Source organism: Lepidochelys olivacea (genome assembly GCF_965140295.1).
Source record: "Lepidochelys olivacea isolate rLepOli2 genome assembly, chromosome: 3".
NCBI lineage: Eukaryota > Metazoa > Chordata > Testudines > Cheloniidae > Lepidochelys > Lepidochelys olivacea.
Window position 1 is genome coordinate 66851705 of NC_140413.1, and position 22877 is coordinate 66874581.

Consider the following 22877-nt stretch of genomic DNA (forward strand, 5'->3'; position numbering starts at 1 on the left):
TCCAGTAACTGTGCACACACACCTAGTATGGAATGAACATGAACAACACAACTCGAAGAACAACAGTTACAAAAGGTTAGTAACCATTTTAACCTCATTCTATGCTTCTATTTTAGATAGAGTCTTGAGAGAAGAAGTTGACAAGTGGAAGATACAGCTAAATAATTTTTCTTCCCATGTGATTGGGAAAACTATAGTTTACCTAAATGGTACAAGTCAGGCATGCCGTTTCCAAGAATGCAACATGGGAAATTTGATTTGTGATGCCATGGTAAGAAACCACAGACTATAATTTAATCTGAATTAGTATTTGAGGGCTTTGGGACAATTCAACTTTAGTGGACTCTAGAGAGTTCTATGATTCTTAGGGTTTTGTATTGCTTTCATGTTAAAGACTGGTAGTAGTGAGATCCCTAGCGGAGTTAATAGAATTCTGTGGAATTCTCCTTTTAGAAGTGTTTGACATAGAAGATCTACCAGTTCCTGGATAGGTCTGGAATGTGCTTAGTTCTCCCTTTTGGACTTTGATCCTGAGAGTCTCAAAACTCCCACAATACCCATTAAAGTCAATGAATAGCTCTCAGGAACTCACTGCTATGCAAGTTTCTGGATGAAACTCCTTATGTGGGGCCAGGGCTGTTCTCAATAGAGCAAAAAAGAGAACAGATCAGAAATTGTTCATTTATCCCTGGCACTTGTTGCACAAAGTTGTGTGGATACTGCAAACTCTCTGGGAGTAGTCATTTGAATATTTAATCAAATTTGCTATGATTATTAGTATTGTGGATGGTGCCCAATATTCACAGAAGGCCAATTTCTGATTCATAAACAAGTTTTTATGCTGAAAATTTGCTGAAGAACTAAGGCAATTCCAGTACAGTGATCGCTGCTTTCTCTTCCCTTCAGTCACTATGTTTGTAATTTACCTGACAAAGATACTAGATTAGTCTGGTAATGTTTATTCTTAAATCAGGCTGATTATTACCTCCTTATTCTATAGCAGTCTTTTGATTCTCTTGCTGTGTGTGTTTTCCATTACTTTACTAGAGATAAATGCAGGAGGATCTCGTGCAACCATTCTGACTTAAGTCAGGGTCTAATTTGGTCCTCTGAGCAACAGGTATATAGATTGGGCTTTACTTTTTGGAAAAATCTGCACTCCATTTGCTTTCCTCCAATCTTCTAGTTCTCTACCTTCCCAGGATTTTTAAGACTGTTTCAAATATTAAATGCTAGTGATACAGTAAGTTGCTCTGTCAGGTCCCTTAATAATCTTGAAGGCACATCATTAGACTGATTTTATGTGTTTGGATTTTCTAATTATTCCCTTTCAAGGTTTTAATGAGCAGCTATATTTAAGGTCTCTGACATTGCCTAATCCTTGAGATAGGTGTAAATTATTGCTCTGTATTTCAACATTTTCTGAAATAACACATCACCCTTTACTTTTCCTTTATGACACTGTCTACGAATCATCCCTTCCTTCATTTAGTTTTGGCTTTAGAGGGTGCAATTTAGGTTTCTATCTCCTATAATGTCACACTCTGGTTTTCAAAGAATACCAGAGATTGCAGGGAGAAAAGACAGAGGGGCTTATTTTTAAACTTGATTTGTTCGTAAAAATAATAAATAATAAAACTGTGGATGCAGAATTATTAAAAGTTTGTTCTTTAAGATAACTGTAAATGGCACAATTGATTGATTTTTCTCCCTAACTGCTGGGGAGAAATACAGGCCTACCAACCTGGAAAAAACTCCCAGAAACTCAGATTTTGTAACTTGTAAAATTCCTACATATAAATTAAGCAAAGATTAAAAAGTGGTTAAAAATATTTTATGCTAATGTTACAGATTTACAATAATCTCAAACATCGAGATGAAAATACATGGAATCATGTTTCAATGTGCATCATGAATGGTGGTGGGATACGGTCACCCATTGATGAACGCAACAATAATGGTAAGTTAGCTTGTTTAATGAGGCTTTCTATACTGTTGCCTGTACTTTTACATATTTTGCTATCCTGCACTATACCAATTACAAAGAACAGTTTTTCTGGATTCAGGACTATGGCCCTAATCCTGCCAATGCTTATAATTTTTAGTTCATGCCAGTAGTTTCACTGGAACCACTAACATGCATAAAAGTTAAACACATTGTATACATAACTGATTCTGAAACACAATCAGAAACAACTAATATCTATATTTCAATGCTTGAGGGTGCACAGTGTAGTCCCAGAAGTAACAAATTAATTGAGCAAGCACCAATAGAATACTGGACTTTAAGAATAATGAATAATAATCTCTCAATAGAGTTTATCCATTTTAATATTTTAGGCATTATCAAAATAGAGTTCCACCAACAGATAAAATTGGATCATATAAAAATCTGAAATAACTTACAGCCATACTACCTCTTGTAAGTCTGGCCTAGACACGTAGGCTGCATCTGCACTGAGGCTATTCTCAACTTCTCCCAGTTAGTCTAGCACTAATGCAGCTGCAGCCATGCTGGCATTGGTGACAGCACTAGCAGGGTTTGGTCACTGATGTTTTTACCACTATGGCTTGTCATTACGCTCAGAAGAAGTGGAGATGGTATTCTTCACTTCCTATTTTAAACTTCTGTAGGGAGGCTATGTCTGTTAGAAACCTCTTATGTTCTGCCACACAGGTAAGTGAATTCTGTATACTCTTATGGTGCCATAAATTCAGTCTAATATTATAAAATCTAAGAACAATTTGTTTTAATGTTGGATAACTCATTCTGTAGGACTGCTATAGCAATTGAAAGCAACTGGATAAACTGGCTAAATTTTGTAAGAACTTCTGTTTTTCTTGTCCCCAGATTGACAGGTAGCCATTTTCCACTTACCTTCTTTCATATGGCAAGAGAGGTGATTAACAAGGTTCAAATAACCGAATTCAGAGTAGTGAGCCAGCAGGTAGCGTGGGAAGTGGCGTGGTGTAAATTCTGAGATGTCGCTGGCAAACATTGAAGCAAGTATTCATTTACAGTGTGGTCCGTCATTTGCAACTGGTGTCCAGAGTCATTTGTGCACTGTTTCCAGGGTAGGCTGAAGCCTGGAAGTACGTTTTGTGGAGTTGGCAGGAAGGTGATTGCTTGGGACATTGGCATTGTCCCAGAAATCTTTCCTGTGTGCCTCAGGATTGCATGACGATACTTTAAGGGCTTTAGCCTGATCCGAAAAAGGCTTGTGATATTTCAGGCATATCTTTGGGAAGTTCTGGAAGTCCTCAGCAGTGTCTGTGTCCTTCTCCTTGAGAACTTTTGGAAAATAGTCATACATAGCATGGGACAGACCTCCTACATTAAGTAGGTACACGTGTAAAGCTGGTCCAATGGTTTTCTGATTCTGTCCCAGACAAGGACTCTTGACAGATTTGTGCATTACTAATCCATAGCAGGAGATCAACAAACTGACGTCTGGTAGCCTTTTGACAATATTCATTGTGTTCATTATTAATATGTAGCAGAAGCACCACATAAAGGTTGTCGCCTTGCTCCCATTTCCACTAGTGAAGCTGCAGTATAGGTGGGTTATGTGCATCACAATATAAACAGAGGTAGAAAATCCTTAGATATGTCTAGCTGGCCAGTTTGGAAAACTGAGACACAGATCAAAAGACTGAGTCTATACTGCTGTACTATTAAATGACACTGCTTCAAATGATACACGGCTTTATAGGTTATGTAGCACACTATTAAGTGATCTTAAACAAGATATGTAAGGTGCTTTATTATGAAGACCATTTGTTTACATAAAGTGTTGTTCTATCCAAGGTACTATTACGATGGAGGACCTGCTTGCTGTGCTGCCGTTTGGAGGTACTTTTGATCTGATGGAGTTAAAAGGCTCCACTCTGAAAGAAGCATTTGAGCACAGTGTACGCAGACATGGACAAGGAACTGGCGAGCTGCTGCAGGTTGGGGGTTAGTTACTCTCTTTTTTCATTAATTATTATTATTCTCTTTCCAATATAGCCATACTTCATGCTGCCCGTATTGGCATTTATACCTCTGGGGAACCAGCTGCACTGCCTCAAATGGAAATGAAATAAAATTGAAAATACATTTATCTTCATGCTAGTTCTATGCACCATTCTGTTGCACAGCTTCTCTCCTCCTTCATCACTAATGAAATCTAGAGGCAGGTCAGTGTTGTTGCTGGAGACTACAGGACTAACTTCTCCCCCATGCATCCGACGAAGTGGGTATTCACCCACGAAAGCTTATGCTTCAATACATCTGTTAGTCTATAAGGTACCACAGGACTCTTTGCTACTTCTCCCCCTTTGTTCAGGCTACCAGATTTTTTGCCTCCGGGAGTGGAACAAGTTGGCAGTTCAATTTCCCCCACCATTTTGGTTTTTTTTTTTTTTCATAGATACTAAGGTCAGAAGGGACCATTGTGAGCATCTACTTTGACCTCCTGCACAACGCAGGTCACAGAATCTCACCCACCCACTCCTGCGAAAAACCTCACCTATGTCTGAGCTATTGAAGTCCTCAAATTGTGGTTTAAAGACTTCAAGGAGCAGAGAATCCTCCAGTAAGTGACCCATACCCCATGCTACAGATGAAGGCGAAAAACCTCCAGGGCCTCTGCCAATCTGCCCTGGAGGAAAATTCCTTCCCGACCCCAAATATGGCGATCAGCTAAACCCTGAGCATATGGGAAAGATTCATCAGCCAGATACTATAGAAAATTCTTTCCTGGGTAACTCAGATCCCACCCCATCTAACATCCCATCACAGGCCATTAGGCCTATTTACCATGAATATTTAATTATCAAAACCATGTTATCCCATCATACCATCTCCTCCATAAACTTATCGAGTTTTAAACTTTTTATTTTGTATTCATTGTTGTGCGGCTGCAACATTAGTCTTCCCCCTCTTCCCCTGGATCAGGTAAATAGCAGCATGGTGGCTTCAACCACATGCACCTGTTGTTCCACTGCTTCTCTGCAGGACTCCTCTGCCCTCTCAGTCCCTGGCTAAAACTAAGTGATGTTCCCTGTGTGAGGCAGCACTTAGATCAGCGTGGGCCCCATGTGGCCTGCGGAACCATCCTGCCCAGCCCTTGAGCTCCTGGTCAGAGAGGCTAGCCCTGGCCCCTCCTCTGCTTTCCCCCCTCCCCCACAGTCTCATCTCACACGCTCCGGCCTGCTGCTCCTGCCGGGTAGCGCAGCAGTGTGGCTGCGAGTTCCTGCCACTCTGAGCGGCATGGTAAGGGGGCGGGGAGCGGGGGGATTGGATAAGGGACAGGGGGTTCTGTGGGGCAGTCAGGGGACAGGGAGCAGGGGAGTTGGATAGGGGGTGAGCTCCCAGGGAGCGGTGAGGGGCGGGGGTGTGGATAGGGGACGAGGCAGTCAGGGGACAGGGAACATATGGGGTGGGGTCCTGGGGGGCAGTTAGGGGCAGGGGTCCCCGGAGGGGGTAGTCAGGGGACAAGGAGCAGGGGTGGCATTGGATGGGTTGGAGGTTTGGAGGGGGGCAGTCAGGGGATGGGGGCAGGGACCAGACTGTTTGGGGAGGCACAGCCTTCCCTACCCAGGCCTCCATACAGTTTCACAACCCCGATATGGCCCTTGGGCCAAAAAGGTTGCCCATCCCGACTTAGATGCTCTACTGAGGGCAAATTGTGCCCTGCCTGTTCCCAACCAGCTGAGCCCCACGCTGCCAGATACAGAGCTCAGAGTCAGACCAGCAGCTCGGGTCCCCACCCTGCCCCAAGGAGCCGTGACTCTAATGCAGAAAAGCCCTGAGCATCTGGGGAGAGTGAAGGATGCTACCCAGCCAGCTCAGGAGGTAGGTTGCTCAACGGACCTGTGCCAGAGGGAGAAACCCCCCTCAAAGGAGCTACAGTCCCTCCCTGACCCCCGGCCACTGAAGTGGGGTCTCTTCTCCCTGAGGGAAAGAAAAAAGGCTCCTATAAGCTCTCCTGCTTCTTCCTGTGAATTGAGGGATTCTTATGATGTTCAAAAGTAAGTCTGGCAAACTCCTCATGGGTCCCAAAAAGGCAAAGCAAGCACCCCCCTTTTCAGCGCAGCAGTTAATATTGTCAGTGAACAATGGCTGCAAACAGGAGTTAAACTCTTCCTTTGCCTTCCCCAAGGCAGTGTCTGCTGGGGCTCTTCTGCTACACAGAGGCTCTTGCAGTGTTCTGTATCATGCTCACCACCTCTTCCCCCACCCTACAGCATGTCTGGGTGACCAGATGTCCTGATTTTCCAGGTGACCAGATGTCCTGTCACATCCTTCCAGTGCAGTCCTGCCTCAGGAATTGTGGCTGTCTGGCCTTCCACCCACAACCATCACTCTGCCAGGGACAGGGACTCAGATTTCACGCAGCAGCAGAATGGAATTGTGCCTTCTGATCATCAGCCATAAATATGGTGACCGGATAGCAAATGTGAAAAATCAGGACGGGGATGGGGGTAATAGGTGCCTATATAAGACAGCCCCAAATATCAGGACTGTCCCTATAAAATCAGGACATCTGGTCACCCTAGCTATAAACCCTTGAACTGCCTGAAAATGGCTTGGAAGGTAGGAAAGAGTCTCTCACTCCCCATCCTCCTCTGTCTCCACATTAAAGCCTTAAAAGTACTTCAGGCAGTCTGACCAGAAGAGATAAGGATTCCGCTCCCAACCATGCTGCACCATCATAGGGTTACGGAGGTGTAAGTGTGAGATCCCTTCCCATGTTCAAAATGATCCTGACTGATTGCCTGACTGCACGGTGGGGGAATGGGCACCACAGGCATGGGATGCCTAACATGCACTAATGTGCTGCACATTAACTAGTCCACATACACCATTAGTGCTCACAAAGAGTTCCCTCGTGTGTGTTAACAGCACTAAGTTAAAGCACACTAGGGCACTTCTCGTATGCACCAGCAGGGTCCACACGGACCAAATAATGTGCATCATATTAGTGAATGTTAGAAATCCTAACCTTATCCTGTCTACACAGTGGTGTAATGGGCAAGATCTGAGTGAAGACCCGAGTGGTACTAGACTGCTCCTACTTACTTGGGTGCTGCTAGCAAGGCTGGAGGAGCAATGCAGGCAGCCTTTCAAGCTCCCTTAGCAAGCTATTCCCACAATCAAGATGTGTACCAGTAGCCTTCCTTGGTGGTGTGATCCTCCAGACCAGGACAGATACCAAGCTACCTCCCGCCTCTAACATCCAGGGCAAGTACCACGCACACATCACCAAAGAACCTCCCTCCCCCTCAAATAAATAAATAAATAAACAAATACCCTGCAAGACTTTTTCAGTACAGGATGCTAGTGGCTAGCAAGGAACTCATTAATTTAGTAAAATGCCATATTAGATACAGTTTCTCATGGATACCTCCCTAGTACATCATAAGATCCAAATGTTGACTCCTCATTAAAACCAAATGTTAACCATAAATTCCTATATTAAGTCCAAAGGCCAAATGGTATTTTATACAATTGCTCTAAACATGCCTAACAGCCTGAAAATAAAGTCACTACACCCAGTACAGTAACAAAGTATTCATGGACATGATCATTATACTTACAAGTAGGCCAGACCTAGGGAAAGCCATCTCATTTGGGCAGATCAGGTAGGGTCTGACAAAGAACCCGCAAATTCAAAACTCTTTTTATACCCTTTAACAAACAAGTGATGTCATTGCCAGTTACTGACTTCAGCTAAAAAACCAATTTGAGACCATTCCTTCTTAGTTCCAGTCTTAATTCAGATAAGATTTACAACCACCATTCTTCCCAAGGCCTTTCTGGCCAAAAGTCTTCCATTGCACCTAGCTTCAGATAGGCTCTACTTTTACAATAACGCTGGTCTGTGGGGTGGGAATGTTTATGTTGGTTCCTTTTTAGACAGATTCCCTGTCTTATTTAAAACCACCTGCAGTCACCCTTATCAGCCAGAGGCCTTCTTTTTAGAAGCATTCCCTTATCTCAGTTATTCTTTGAGCCAAATATCCTATCTACTTCATTCCTTCTGGCCTTATCACTCATGGTTTTCAAGGCCCCCCTTCTGCTTGTGAGTCAGGGCCTTTCTTTGCAACACGCATATATTTCCTTAACAACACTTAAGCTGACTCATTCTTCAATTTCATATTTATAGTACAAACAGAAACTTCCAAGGAAGCCTAGGTAGGTTTTCTTCCAAACCAACAGAATCCTCAGTATGACGGGGGGAAAAAAGCATTTGTGTACAAGAGCTTACAATTCCACCATAAGATTCTTCCTTCTGATTCATCCTCTGCATCCCGAGTCTTAAGTGGCTGGTAGTAGTCACAGCAAAGCACAGGTCACACATTAATCCTATACCCCTGCATAGATAGCATACCAATCAGTACCCTGTGCAGGGAAATTGACCACTAGGCCTGACCATCCCCATCACAGTTTCTGATAGTCTGAGCTGTGGCAGCCTAGTGGTTGGAGCCAGGGGGACAGAGCCAAGATCAGGAGTCAAGAACAGTGTTGGAACAAGGCCAGAGTAAGAGCAAGGCAGGGACAGGATGAGGAACAAGGCTGGAGCAAGAGGAAGCCTGGAGCAGGCTAAGGCTTGTGGATTCTGTCTCCGCTATCAGGTAGAGAAGAGTTCCAACTCATGAAGTGATGGTGAGCGGACTGAGTTGCTGTTTCTCTTGTGAGGCTGTCCTGAGAGTCACAAAACCAACTCCAGGCATGTGGCTTGGCTGGAAACTAGCACAAGAATGAGTCATCTACGCATCTGGTTTAATCAGGCTCTGGTTCAGGGATGACTCATCGCCTTACACAGACTCAGTCATAACTGGAAAGCTGCTGGAAAGGATTCATAGCTACAAGTCCTTCAAAATCAAGAAGAGCTTTTGATCCCAATGCAGAAAATTGCTCACCCAGATGTCAAAACAGACATGGCTCTGGTTATAATTTTACCATAATGGTAAAGATTTGCAAAGATCCAAAACTTTGCATCAATCACATCCTGAGGGGGTCATCAGTAGCTAGTTATCTCCAATGAGTAGGATTGCTGGTATCGTCCATCAGTTCCATCCCCTGAGTAGGTTTCTGAAAATGTGCCTGAAGAAATTCTTTGAGGACCTAGAAACATGCTATTGATGCAGTGGAAAATGAGGTGTCATTCTGAGATCACATCTGAAGGCCCCTTTGTGCGCAGGTAGGTGCAAGCAACATGCTGAGAGTCAACCCAATTTTCACTCTAGACCTTGCATACTCACTCTGGAAGCAAGCCTGAGCGGGAAGCATATATGGAAGACAGACTTCCAAAATCACAGAGTACACATCCCTTTAGTTCACTTTGATAGCACTGTCAGAATGTGTCTGGACAAAAAACTAAAAACCACAAACATGGTCATATGGAATTGGACCAATAGTCCATTAAGTCCATTATTGCCTATGACAGTGTGACAGTGGCTAGTCCAGCTGCACCAGTAGAAGGTGTCAGAGACCACCTAGCAGGCATTCACGGAGAAGTCTCTTACTACCTTCCATTCAAGGTTGTCTTATGATTGATTGTATCCCTTCCAAAACCAGGGAGTAACCAGAAGTCAAAGTTTCTCTGTGGGAATGGAAATAATGTCCTGGTTAGAAAACAATCTGCTGTCTTTCAGGACAGCTTACATAAAGCTAAAGGGAGAGCTGAAGGTCTCCATTGGCCCAGAAGGCACTTTGGACTTGCTAGATAGTCAAGGACCCCACATTGTACCTGATGAAGAGACCAAATCTCTTCCTTCATTCAGACCAGGAACACTTACAGTTAACAGCCTGGGCATCCGAAGAAAACTGTAGTTCAGCATGGATTCTCCATTACAGTTTGGTATCTTGACAGAACTCAGCCAGGATCATGTATTGATCTGGTCAAATGTATGTTTCTAATGCAAGGGGAAGCAGCAGAAACTGCCTCTTTGTGCAGTGCCCAGCACATCGGGATCATAACCTCTGGATGCTATTGTGATACACATTAAAATAGTTACAAAGTCCTGGTGATCTGAGCTACATTAGGGTTTCTTCAGGATGATAGGTTGGAGTCCTACAGCCCAAGCACCATAAAAACAGGTACCAGCCCTAGTGGCATTCTGTAGGTAGGCTCACTGGACTCTCCATGTGAGTATCATCAGATGCCAAAATGAGTCAATGACACATTAGACCAGTCCTGTGGCTGGTTTTAATAATTGCTATTACCTCTGAAAGGCAAGCTTTGGAATTTGTTGCTCAATCTATACAAGAACCACACTGATGATGTCATGAAGAAAAGGTTATTCTTAGAACTCCAGAACCTTTTCTATTCAAGGTAAGTTCTTTCCACAATTTCCGGGAGATAGTGCCATCATTTTGGCCGTCCAAAAAGCCAGGGCCTTTGGGCCTCAAGTTTGCCACAGGCAAGACATTAAATTCTGCACCAGTTTGCATGCTGAGCGTCTGGGAAACTATTCCCAGAAGTCCCTGTAGGCACTGGGGAATATATGTCTGAGCCTTATCTGAGGAAGACGTGCAAAGTAAGTTTCCATTCCTCGACCGCAGCATCCTTTGATAGGAAGGTGCTACTAGGTTGATTCCCATGTAACTCGTTAGCTTACAAATCTCTTGCTTTATATAGTAAGAGCATCCATCCCTGACTATTATTCTATGTAATAAGGATGAGCAGAGTTTTTTAATTATTCCTAAAATTGGGGGTTAGACTAGATGACCCTTGTGGTCCCTTCTAACCCTATGATTCCCTCCCCCCCACTTCTAGGATTTACTACTTACTACTTCCCATTAATGATGAATGAGGACAGAAGCTGTGAAACAGAATAAGAAACTTCTTACCAGATAATTTTTTCTGTTAACAACTTTTCTCTGAATTCAACCTGGCTTGATAATCTGGTAAATGACCAGAATACAAAATTGAAAATTTTCTCTGAAGGGTGACTTAGACATGTATTGTCTTCATGTTAATACACTATATCAAGTTGTTCTCTTAATGCTAATAATAGGTTGTTGGAGCATTTCTCTAGCTTTGGAACAACTCTTCAAGTGGCCTGATCTGAAGGGCAGGGCTTAGTTCTAGAGCCTTCAGCAACAACACCGGACCACCTCCAAATACCATAGATGGGGGGCATTAACCCGTTAGTAATAAATGAGGATAGAAACTGCTAACAGGAAGAGAATGACCAGATAAGAAACATCTCATTCATGTCTGTTCAAATAAGAACATTCTTAACTATCCTGAGGAGACGTGGGAGCAGCTGCACCAGATTCTGTAATACATCTTGTGCTGTAGCAGTTCCAGAGCAGAGCAGTGAGTAGGGTACTCACGTTTATTTCAATAATCTGTTTGTTATAGCAATGGCTTGACTGGCACTTTGGACTAATTAGGGTGCCTGCCTCTAAGGAGGGTAAAATGACATTCTGCCTAAAATTGTGTCTGGTTTCCCTGCAGACTCCTATTTCCTGTTTTCAGTCCTTTGGTAAACAAACTGCGCTAAATCAGTCCAGTGGATTACCTCAACTGTCCTTTCTCTCATCAGTTTGTCACAGTGTCACTGTGCTATGATCTAACTGTGAGGTACCCTAATAACTATATTGATTGGATTACTAATCCTTTTGAAGGGAATTGTTTCCTGTACTAGATCGGCGATTATCTTGACCTATTTGTACTTCCTTTAATGCTAGCTCTACTGCTCACTCATGCTGCTGCCCTCATATTAAGACACACCGTAATGTAATTGCATGGTTGGTAGGTTTCATTGTATGGTTCTGCATTTTAGTACTGTATTAATGAGTTATGGCCGGAGTTACACCATCACTACTTCAACTTCCGTACATAGTGTACAATGAGGCCAAGAAGTCCACAGAGCCTAGATCAATTTGAGTTAGTAGCTACGGTACAAAAAGAATGAAGAAGATAGCCATTATCTGTAATAACCATAGTGTTGGCATAGTTGTCAGCATGTGTCTTCATACGAGCTCATTTCAACCAGGAAGATAATAGTATGTAAACAAATGCATGACAAGGAGGCAGACTAGGAATAAGGTGAGGAGGGGAGGTATCTGACCTCCGATATCATAATCTCACCAATGAACTGTTTGTGTGTGTCAGCAGCCAGGAGGGAACTGGGAAAAGAAAAAGGGTATGGAGCTTGAGCTGGGATGCTCCCTCTGTTCTCACAGTTCCAGTAACCATGAATTTTCTGGAGTAAAGAGTAAGAGCTGATTTGTGTGTAAGAGGGGGACAGGGCAGGAAGCTTTTTACAATAAGAATGTTCTCTTTCAAAAGTCAGGCCTAATTCTCACATGCGGAAGTGTAGTCAGTTTAACGATTTTATTGGTCTGAGGTGCTCCGTTGGGGCTATTTAAAGTGATGTCTAAAAATGTGTTTTCTCCTAGGCATTCACGTGGTCTATGATCTTTCCAGACCACCAGGAAGCAGAGTTGTCAGTACAGAAGTTCTTTGCACAGCCTGTAGAGTACCAGCCTATGTACCACTCCAAATGGATGAAACATACAAAGTGATTCTTCCTTCTTTTCTGCAGCAGGGAGGAGATGGATATTCTATGCTAAAAAATAAATCACTGAGTCACAATCAGGGTAAGCATAGGCACTCCATATTGAACATGTAGCAAGCTATTAGCTGTGTAGTGGACATCGAAGACTAACATCCCCCTAGTTTTAAGAATGTTAAAGATGTTCTATAGTATGAGACCACACGGCTGAATCTTAAATAGAATGGATATAATTTGCTTTTGAGTCGCTAAACACTGAGGGCTAATCATCCAGATTTAACTCCTTCTCTTTCAGTTGATAAGTGTTAAGCCAGATCCTGAGAGAAACTAAGCACCTGCAACTTCCACTGAAATCAGCATCTCTCAGAATCAGGTTCTCTGGCTGCATGTAACAGCTTAGTTTAGCACAGAGCAGGAAACAGTGTCACTAACGTATCATTTTACGGAAATAAGCAGAAGCGTGCCGGAGGGGCCACAGGTGGTATCTGCACTAGGTACACCATGCAGCTTGTAATAAATGAAGAGAGAGTGGCTGCTTTCATCTACACCTCAAACATGCTACCAACTAGAAATATATTTGCTCAAGTAGCTTTTACCAAATAGGTTAGTCCAAAATCTAAAGGAGAGTCTGTTGTGTGTGGATCACCAAAGCTGCATCGCCAGGTACTGAGGCATCCACCGGACAACATGGAAACAAGTTATAGAAAGGGGGGAAAAAATCCTTATGCCATACATAACAGAGCCAGCATTTTAAAAGCTGGTGCTGCGTCTTTTGCTCCTATTGGAGCCTTGTATCAGATGATGACTAGTCACATACGAGTATATAGCATCAACACACAGCTGATGGTACCAGAATAGAAGCCAAACCAGCACCCGAGGGAAAGAAAATGAATGGATTTTTCTAACACCATTTTAAAACAGCATTTAAGTGTTTACCAAGTACACTACTCTGCCCTGTATAGCTGCCATCCAAATCTGTTAGGAAGAAAACTTTTAAAGGATTTAATGTTTAACATATATAGTTAACAGCCACTTATTTATTCAAATTCATTTCTGAAGATACACAAAGGACAGAGCCTCCCATAAAACAGAGTACCTGGGTAAAGGCATGCTTCTAGATCTAGCACAAGTTTTCATTTGGTCTGTAATGTTATCTGACTTTGATGGGTCTCCCAGTTCCAGACTGGCTACTGTCCTGTTAGCTCAATTCACAAAAATATAAAGAAAGTTCCCTTTTGATTTTCAACAAAAGGTGATGCCATTTTAGATTTGGTAGTGGTGAGTAGTGAGGACCTCATAAGAATTGATTGTAGAGGACAACCTTGTTTTGAGTGATTATGTGCTAATTCAATTTAAACTAAATGGAAGGATAAACAAAAATAGATCTGCAGTAAGGGTCCTTGATTTCAAAAGAAGGGAATTGGTTAGGGAAGTAAACTGGACTGAAGCACTGAAAGATCTGAATGTGGAGGAGGCTTTGAATTACTTAAGTCCAAAGCTGCAGAAACTATCTGAAGCCTGTATCCCAAGCAAGGGGAAAAATTTGTAGGGAAGGGTTGCAGACCAAGCTGGTTGAGTATTTCAAACAGGTGATTAAAAGAAAGCAGAAGGCCTACAAGCAATGGAAGCTGGGAGGGATCAGTAATGAAAGCTACTTCTTGGAGGTCAGAGAGTGTAGGGATAAAGTGAGACCTGCCCAAAGTCCAGCAGAGTTGGACTTTGCTAAGGAAATTAAAACTAATAGTAAAAGGTTTATAGCCATATAAGTACGGGAAGAAGTGGGACCGCTGAGGATGAGGTGGAGATGAAGAATTATCTAGGCATGGTCCAAATATTTTGCCTCCGTTTTTAATGAGGCAAATGAAGAGCTTGGAGTAGTGGCAGGGTGGCTAATGGCAATGAGGATATGGAGGTAGAAATTACACATCTGAGGTGGAAGTCAAATTCAAATAGCTTAATGGGGCTAACTCGGGGGGGGGGGTCTGGATAATCTCCATCCAAGAATATTAAAGGAAGTGGCACATGAAATTGCAAGTCCAATAGCACAGATTTTAATGAATCTGTAAACTCGGTAGTTGTTCCCTATGTCTGGAGAATTGCTAATATAGATCCTATTTTTAAGAAAGGGGGAAAAATGTGATCTAGGAAACTACAGGCCTGTTAGTTTGACCTCAATTGTATTCAAGGTCTTGGAACAAATTTTGAAAGAGGAAGTAGTTAAGGACATAAAGGTGAACGATAATTGGGATAAAATACAACATGGTTTTACAAAAAGTAGATAATGCCAGAGCAACCTGATCTTCTTTGAGAAGATACCTGGGGTTTTTTTTTTTAGACAATAGAAATGCAAATTTTAGCTTCCTGGATTTCACTAAGGCATTCAATACAGTTCCACATGAGAAATTACTAAATTGGAGAAGATGGGGGTTAATATGAGACTTGAAAGGTGGATAAGGAACTGGTTAAAGGGGAGACTACAATGGGTCATACTGAAAGGTGAACTGTCTGGCTGGAGGGAGGTTCCTCAGGGAGTAGTGGAGTTCTTCAGGGAGCGGTCTTGGGACCAATCTTATTTAACATTTTTTGTTACTGACTTTGGCACAAAAAGTGAGCTAATAAAATTTGTGGATGACACAAAGGTGGGAGATACTATGAATAGGGGGAAGAACTGTAATATCGTATGAGATCTGGATGACCTTGTAAACTCGAGTAATAGAAATTAGATGAAATTTAATAATACAAAGTGCAAGGTCATGCGTTTAGAGATTAAGAAGAAGAACTTTTGCTATAAGCTAGGGACTTATGTCAGTTGGAAGTGACAGAGGAGGAGAAAGACGTGTGTATTGGTTGATCACAGGATGACTATGAGCTGTCAATGTGATGTGGCTGTGAAAAAGACTAATGCAGTCCTATGATCCATCAGGTGAAGTATTTCCCATAGAGACAGGGAAATGTTAGTACCATTATATAAGGCACAGGTCATACCTCATCTGGAATACTGTGTGCAGTTCTGGTTGCCCATGTTTAAGAAAGATGAATTCAAACTGGAACAGATGCAGAGAAGGGCTACTCGGATTATCTAAGGAATGGAAAACCTACTTTACGAGGGGAGACTCAAAGAGCTTGGCTTGTTTAGCCTAACCAAAGGAAGGCTGAAGGGAGATTGTTCTCTATAAATACATCAGAGGTATAAATACCAGCGTGGGAGAGGACTTAAAGTTAAGCACCAGTGTGGACACAAGAACAAATGGGACATAAACTAGCCATCAACAAGTTTAGGCTTGAAATTAGGTAAAATTTTGTAATCATCAGAGGGGTGACATTCTGGAGCCATCTCCCAAGGGGAGCAGTGGGGACAAAAACCCTGCAAGACTGAGCTTGATAGGTTTATGGAGGGACTGGTATGACAGGACTGCCTACAATGGCATGTGGCCTATTGGCAACTGCCAGTAGCAAAAATCCCCAACAGCTGGAGATGGGACACTAGCTGGCGAGAGCTCTGAGTTACTACAGAGAATTCTTTCCCATGTGTCTGGCTGGTGGGTCTTGCTCACATGCTCAGGGTCTAACTGATCACCATATTTGGGTTGGGAAGGAATTTTCCCCTGAGTCAGATTGGCAGAGACCCTGGGAGTTTTTCACCTTCCCCTTCAAAATAGGGCCTAGGACACTTGCAGGTTTAAACTAGTGTAAATGGTGGAGTGTCTGTAACTTGAAGTCGTTAAACCATGATTTGAGGACTTCAGTAACTCAGCCAGAGGCTAGGGGTCTGTTGGGGGAAGGGGGGGTGAGGTTCTGTAGCCTGCAATGTGCAAGAGTTCAGTGGTGGTCCTTTCTGACCTTAGTCTGAGAATCTATGGTTTTTGCATCCCTCACAGATGGGATCTTTTGAGCCATAGCTATTTCAAAGTCAGTTAATCTATAGTGTCATTAGGTGAACATATTTGCATAATTATCACTTATTTTGTAATGTTAAAACAACTCCCAGTAAAACCCTCTACAGAAATAAATTAACATATTGAAGGAAAATTCACAAGGAGTGTGTGTACAAGGAAGTGCACAGCTCCTAAACATACTAAAGATTTAACAGTGGAAAGGTACAGTGCATAACCTGTCAGCTATGCATACCTGTTACCAGCATAACAATGCACAGTGTTAGAGAATCCTTTGGAAATGGAACTCAGGATCACTCTTTGTGTAAACATGCCAGGAAACTCGATATGCCCTAGGAACCCTACAAAGATAAACCAGAGTAACTATGGCAGGGGCAATGCACTCCCAGTAAACTTTCAGATGCCCACCTTGGACATTCTAGGAACAACTATTGTGAAAAGTTTTACTGTTCTAGCTGTCCATCCCTGTAGAACACACATTTATAATCAGTTGTGATTTCCCAGTTCATTGATGTCCTAAACCAGTGGTTTGCAACCTTAAACATTTTCAAGTGGAGGTGTGGAACCCTTTGGAAATCTTAGACATAGTCTGTGGACTCCCAGGGGTCTGCAGACCACAGGTTGAAAACCACTGTCATAAATAATTGTGCTCTCCTGAATATGAAAATGTAGTAGAAAGCAATGCCTCCTTCAAGGGAAATTATAGTTAAAAATGAGAATCAAGAAAACAAAGTTTGAGGGTGCTATTTAACATTAATTGTAATTTCACAATATCTATGTATAACTTCTGTTTATCTAGGTGATCTCGATGTTGAAGTAGTTTCCAATTACATCTCTAAAATGGGACGTGTTTTTCCAGCAGTTGAAGGTCGAGTAAAGTTTTCTGCAGGAAATTTCATCCAAGGAAGTATTACTCTGATTGCTGGACTATTCACTGTGACATTCCTGCACTTTATTTTTTAATTCTTATTTGCGATGCTTTTAGACTGCTGCTAGAATGCCTGCTCCCCTCCCCTTTGCCTGCACCTCCCAGCACACGTTTAAACAGGTCCTAGGTCTCGGCAGGCATTCAGTAATTACAGTGGAGGGGCAGCTGTACTACAGTCAAGATTGAGACGAGCTCTCTCTAAAACACGGCTCTTCTAAATGCTGTATTATGTGCTTGGTTACCTAGGTTGCCTTAAAATTTGGTGTGCTTTGTAGGGGTTTGAGGTAGGAATACTGATCCAAATTTGGGGTCATTTGACCAAGGGCTTCCTGAGATGTATCTCTCTGGGGAACAAACAAAACAGCTTTGCTGAAGGTTGACACATTCTAACAGGTTTTTAGCCCAGATCTGGCTATCAATGCTTGGCTCTGAAAAAAAGCTGTGAAGCATACTATACAGAATGATGGGACATTTTGGCAGGTAGTCGGTTTCCAAATTTGATACAGCAGGTTTAAGTGCACTTCCTTGATGTTTCTACCCTCAAACTCAAGTTCCAAAGAGCAAAGCATTAAAGGAAAAACATCCTATTCCATGGAGAAAATAATTTGTATTATATAGAAATATTTACAAGCATCTCAGTGTAAAATTTTCCCTCCAACTCTTCCCATGCACGCTGAAACAGTGAAAACAATCTTTTTTTCATTAGTGTAAGTAAATTCCTACTTATAGATGCATTACTACTTTCCTCTGTCCCCTATGCAGGGTTGAAAACTTAAATGTGACAACTGTATCCAGTTTTCAATAACACTTGTCTTAGCTATGTCAGTGCCTGAAATAACTGGACCAAGTTTACCACTATTATTGCATGACATCAGCTCATTTCCGCACCAGCTTTAGTTACAATTTTTAGTTACAGATATTGCAAACCCTTCCATCACCTTCCCACTAATAAAGGAACTTAATATCAAAACGTTTCCATATGGTTTGTGTGTAGCTGTATGTAATTGATTTTCAATTCACTTAATCTGTTTTCCAGAAAATAAAAATGAACTGATGGCACCACGTTAATCAGAACCTATTTATATTACAACCAATCATTTTATCTAGGAACTACATACATGGGACATTTAATACTAGAGGCAAATTATGAACAGGAAATAAATTATTCTGTATGGTCAATATTTACTTCTCAAATTGGTAACTTCCAACATAAGGTAGTTCTGGAAAAACCTTGAGCTATGTGGGGTTGCATCTCACTGTTTCTAAGAGAGGCATTTTTAAACTTCTGATAAGGTAAAATATTAGCATAGCTACCACCTTCTTGTACGCTTAAGACATTTAGTTACAAGTTAGTTGTTACTTGTTTGTCCATCTCAGATCCAGCCTTCTCAAACAATATTTATCCTCATCCCCAAAACCTTCCAGGGTGGGTTGGGAGAGACAGCTCATATCTTTTGCTAAATATGCATAGGAACATAAGAATTAACATACTGAATGAGACCTGGGGTCCAGTTAGTCCTGTAGTCTGTGACAGTGGCCAGCACCACACACCACAGATGGTGCAGAACCACACAGGAAGCAAATAGGAGATAATTTGCCCCCTCTTATGGAGATTGACTATGCTTCAGTGTTTAAACCAGACATAAGCTCCTCTTAAACTAGGAGATTAAGCCCTGGTCTACACTAGGACTTTAGGTCGAATTTAGCAACGTTAAATCGATTTAAACCTGCACCCGTCCACACAGTGAAGCCCTTTATTTCGACTTAAAGGGCTCTTAAAATCGATTTCCTTACTCCACCCCTGACAAGTGGATTAGCGCTTAAATCGACGTTCCCGGCTCGAATTTGGGGTACTGTGGACACAATTCGATGGTATTGGCCTCCGGGAGCTATCCCAGAGTGCTCCATTCTGACCGCTCTGGACAGCACTCTCAACTCAGATGCACTGGCCAGGTAGACAGGAAAAGAACCGCAAACTTTTGAATCTCATTTCCTGTTTGGCCAGCGTGGCAAGCTGCAGGTGACCATGCAGAGCTCATCAGCACAGGTGACCATGATGGAGTCCCAGAATCGCAAAAGAGCTCCAGCATGGACCGAACGGGAGGTACGGGATCTGATCGCTGTTTGGGGAGAGGAATCCGTGCTATCAGAACTCCGTTCCAGTTTTCGAAATGCCAAAACCTTTGTGAAAATCTCCCAGGGCATGAAGGACAGAGGCCATAACAGGGACCCGAAGCAGTGCCGCGTGAAACTGAAGGAGCTGAGGCAAGCCTACCAGAAAACCAGAGAGGCGAACAGCCGCTCTGGGTCAGAGCCCCAAACATGCCGCTTCTATGATGAGCTGCATGCCATTTTAGGGGGTTCAACCACCACTACCCCAGCCGTGTTGTTTGACTCCTTCAATGGAGATGGAGGCAATACGGAAGCAGGTTTTGGGGACGAAGAAGATGATGATGATGATGAGGAGGAGGTGGTTGTAGATAGCTCACAGCAAGCAAGCGGAGAAACCGGTTTTCCCGACAGCCAGGAACTGTTTCTCACCCTAGACCTGGAGCCAGTACCCCCCGAACCCACCCAAGGCTGCCTCCTGGACCCAGCAGGCGGAGAAGGGACCTCTGGTGAGTGTACCTTTTAAAATGCTATACATGGTTTAAAAGCAAGCATGTGAAAGGATTACTTTGCCCTGGCATTTGCGGTTCTCCTAGATGTAGTCCTAAAGCCTTTGCAAAAGGTTTCTGGGGAGGGCAGCCTTATTTCATCCTTCATGGTAGGACACTTTATCACTCCAGGCCAGTAACACATACTCGGGAATCACTGTAGAACAAAGCATTGCAGTGTATGTTTGCTGGCATTCAACCAAAATCCGTTCTTTCTCTCTCTGTGTTATCCTCAGGAGAGTGAGATATAATTCATGGTCACCTGGTTGAAATAGGGTGCTTTTCTTCAGGGACACTCAGAGGAGCCCATTCCTGCTGGGCTGTTTGCGTGTGGCTGAACAGAAATGTTCCCCGCTGTTAGCCACAGGGAGGGGGGAAGGTTGAGGGGGTAGTCACGCGGTGGGAGGAGGCAAAATGCGACCTTGTAACGAAAGCACATGTGCTATGTATGTAATGTTAACAGCAAGGTTTACCCTGAAAGAGTGTAGCGACTGTTTTATAAAATGTGTCTTTTTAAATACCGCTGTCCCTTTTTTTTTCTCCACCAGCTGCATGTGTTTCAATGATCACAGGATCTTCTCCTTCCCAGAGGCTAGTGAAGCTTAGAAAGAAAAAAAAAACGCACTCGCGATGAAATGTTCTCCGAGCTCATGCTGTCCTCCCACACTGACAGAGCACAGACGAATGCGTGGAGGCAAATAATGTCAGAGTGCAGGAAAGCACAAAATGACCGGGAGGAGAGGTGGAGGGCTGAAGAGAGTAAGTGGCGGGCTGAAGCCAGGGCTGAAGCTCAAATGTGGCGGCAGCGTGATGAGAGGAGGCAGGATTCAATGCTGAGGCTGCTGCAGGACCAAACCAGAATGCTCCAGTGTATGGTTGAGCTGCAGCAAAGGCAGCTGGAGCACAGACTGCCACTGCTGCCCCTCTGTAACCAACCGCCCTCCTCCCCAAGTTCCATAGCCTCCACACCCAGACGCCCAAGAACGCGGTGGGGGGGCCTCCGGCCAACCAGCCACTCCACCACAGAGGATTGCCCAAAAAAAAGAAGGCTGTCATTCAATAAATTTTAAAGTTGTAAACTTTTAAAGTGCTGTGCTTAAAGTGCTGTGTGGCATTTTCCTTCCCTCCTCCACCACCCCTCCTGGGATACCTTGGTAGTCATCTCCCTATTTGTGTGATGAATGAATAACGAATGCATGACTGTGAAGCAGCAATGACTTTATTGCCTCTGCAAGCGGTGATTAAAGGGAGGAGGGGAGGGTGGTTAGCTTACAGGGAAGTAGAGTGAACCAAGGGGCGGGGGGTTTCATCAAGGAGAAACAAACAGAACTTTCACACCGTAGCCTGGCCAGTCATAAAACTGGTTTTCAAAGCTTCTCTGATGCGTACCGCGCCCTCCTGTGCTCTTCTAACCGCCCTGGTGTCTGGCTGCGCGGAACCAGCAGCTAGGCGATTTGCCTCAGCCTCCCACCCCACCATAAACGTCTCCCCCTTACTCTCACAGATATTGTGGAGCACACAGCAAGCAGTAATAACAGTGGGAATATTGGTTTCGCTGAGGTCTAAGCGAGTCAGTAAACTGCGCCAGCGCGCCTTTAAACATCCAAATGCACATTCTACCACCATTCTGCACTTGCTCAGCCTGTAGTTGAACAGCTCCTGACTACTGTCCAGGCTGCCTGTGTACGGCTTCATGAGCCATGGCATTAAGGGGTAGGCTGGGTCCCCAAGGATACATATAGGCATTTCAACATCCCCAACAGTTATTTTCTGGTCTGGGAAGAAAGTCCCTTCCTGCAGCTTTTGAAACAGACCAGAGTTCCTGAAGATGCGAGCATCATGCACCTTTCCCGGCCATCCCACGTTGATGTTGGTGAAACGTCCCTTGTGATCCACCAGAGCTTGCAGCACTATCGAAAAGTACCCCTTGCGGTTTATGTACTCGCCGGCTTGGTGCTCTGGTGCCAAGATAGGGATATGGGTTCCGTCTATAGCCCCACCACAGTTAGGGAATCCCATTGCAGCAAAGCCATCCACTATGACCTGCACATTTCCCAGGGTCACTACCCTTGATATCAGCAGATCTTTGATTGCGTGAGCTACTTGCATCACAGCAGCCCCCACAGTAGATTTGCCCACTCCAAATTGATTCCCAACTGACCGGTAGCTGTCTGGCGTTGCAAGCTTCCACAGGGCTATCGCCACTCGCTTCTCAACTGTGAGGGCTGCTCTCATCCTGGTATTCATGCGCTTCAGGGCAGGGGAAAGCAAGTCACAAAGTTCCATGAAAGTGCCCTTACGCATGCGAAAGTTTCGCAGCCACTGGGAATCGTCCCAGACCTGCAACACTATGCGGTCCCACCAGTCTGTGCTTGTTTCCCGAGCCCAGAATCGGCGTTCCACAGCATGAACCTGCCCCATTAGCACCATGATGCATGCATTGTCAGGGCCCATGCTTTCAGAGAAATCTGTGTCCATGTCCTGATCACTCACGGGACCGCGCTGACGTCGCCTCCTCGCCCGGTATCGCGTTGCCATGTTCTGGTGCTGCATATACTGCTGGATAATGCGTGTGGTGGTTGATGTGCTCCTAATTGCCAAAATGAGCTCAGCGGCCTCCATGCTTGCCTTGGTATGGCGTCCGCACAGAAAAAAGGCGCGGAACGATTGTCTGCCGTTGCTCTGACGGAGGGAGGGGCGACTGACGACACGGCTTACAGGGTTGGCTTCAGGGAGCTAAAATCAACAAAGGGTGTGCCTGTACATCAAGGAGTATTTCAGGCAGGACTGCACGGAGGGTTCCAATAAGAAATGGTGCACCAAAGTTATCGTTGTTATTGGAACAAGGAGGTTAGCCTGGCCTCTGATTGATACATGGCT

General features: G+C 43.7%; 1 protein-coding gene across 5 annotated transcripts in view; it reads left to right on the top strand.

The window, feature by feature from the left end:
* NT5E (5'-nucleotidase ecto) overlaps positions 1 to 18355 on the top strand; it is a 46882-nt gene extending 28527 nt beyond the window's left edge. Inside the window, exons 5-9 of one of the 5 annotated variants that reach the window (XR_014710772.1) lie at positions 117 to 271; positions 1852 to 1960; positions 3809 to 3951; positions 12404 to 12604; positions 17212 to 17316. Coding sequence is in view for 4 of the 5 variants with exons in the window: in XM_084622808.1 (XP_084478934.1) it covers positions 117 to 271; positions 1852 to 1960; positions 3809 to 3958; positions 12404 to 12604; positions 17212 to 17375 (779 nt within the window). In the remaining variant the exon portion in view is untranslated. Of the gene's footprint in view, positions 1 to 116; positions 272 to 1851; positions 1961 to 3808; positions 3959 to 4412; positions 4552 to 12403; positions 12605 to 17211 lie in introns of those variants that run through there. The other 4 variants (XM_084622808.1, XM_084622810.1, XM_084622809.1 and 1 more) reach the window with 4 other exon arrangements.
* Positions 18356 to 22877: the final 4522 nt, after the last annotated feature.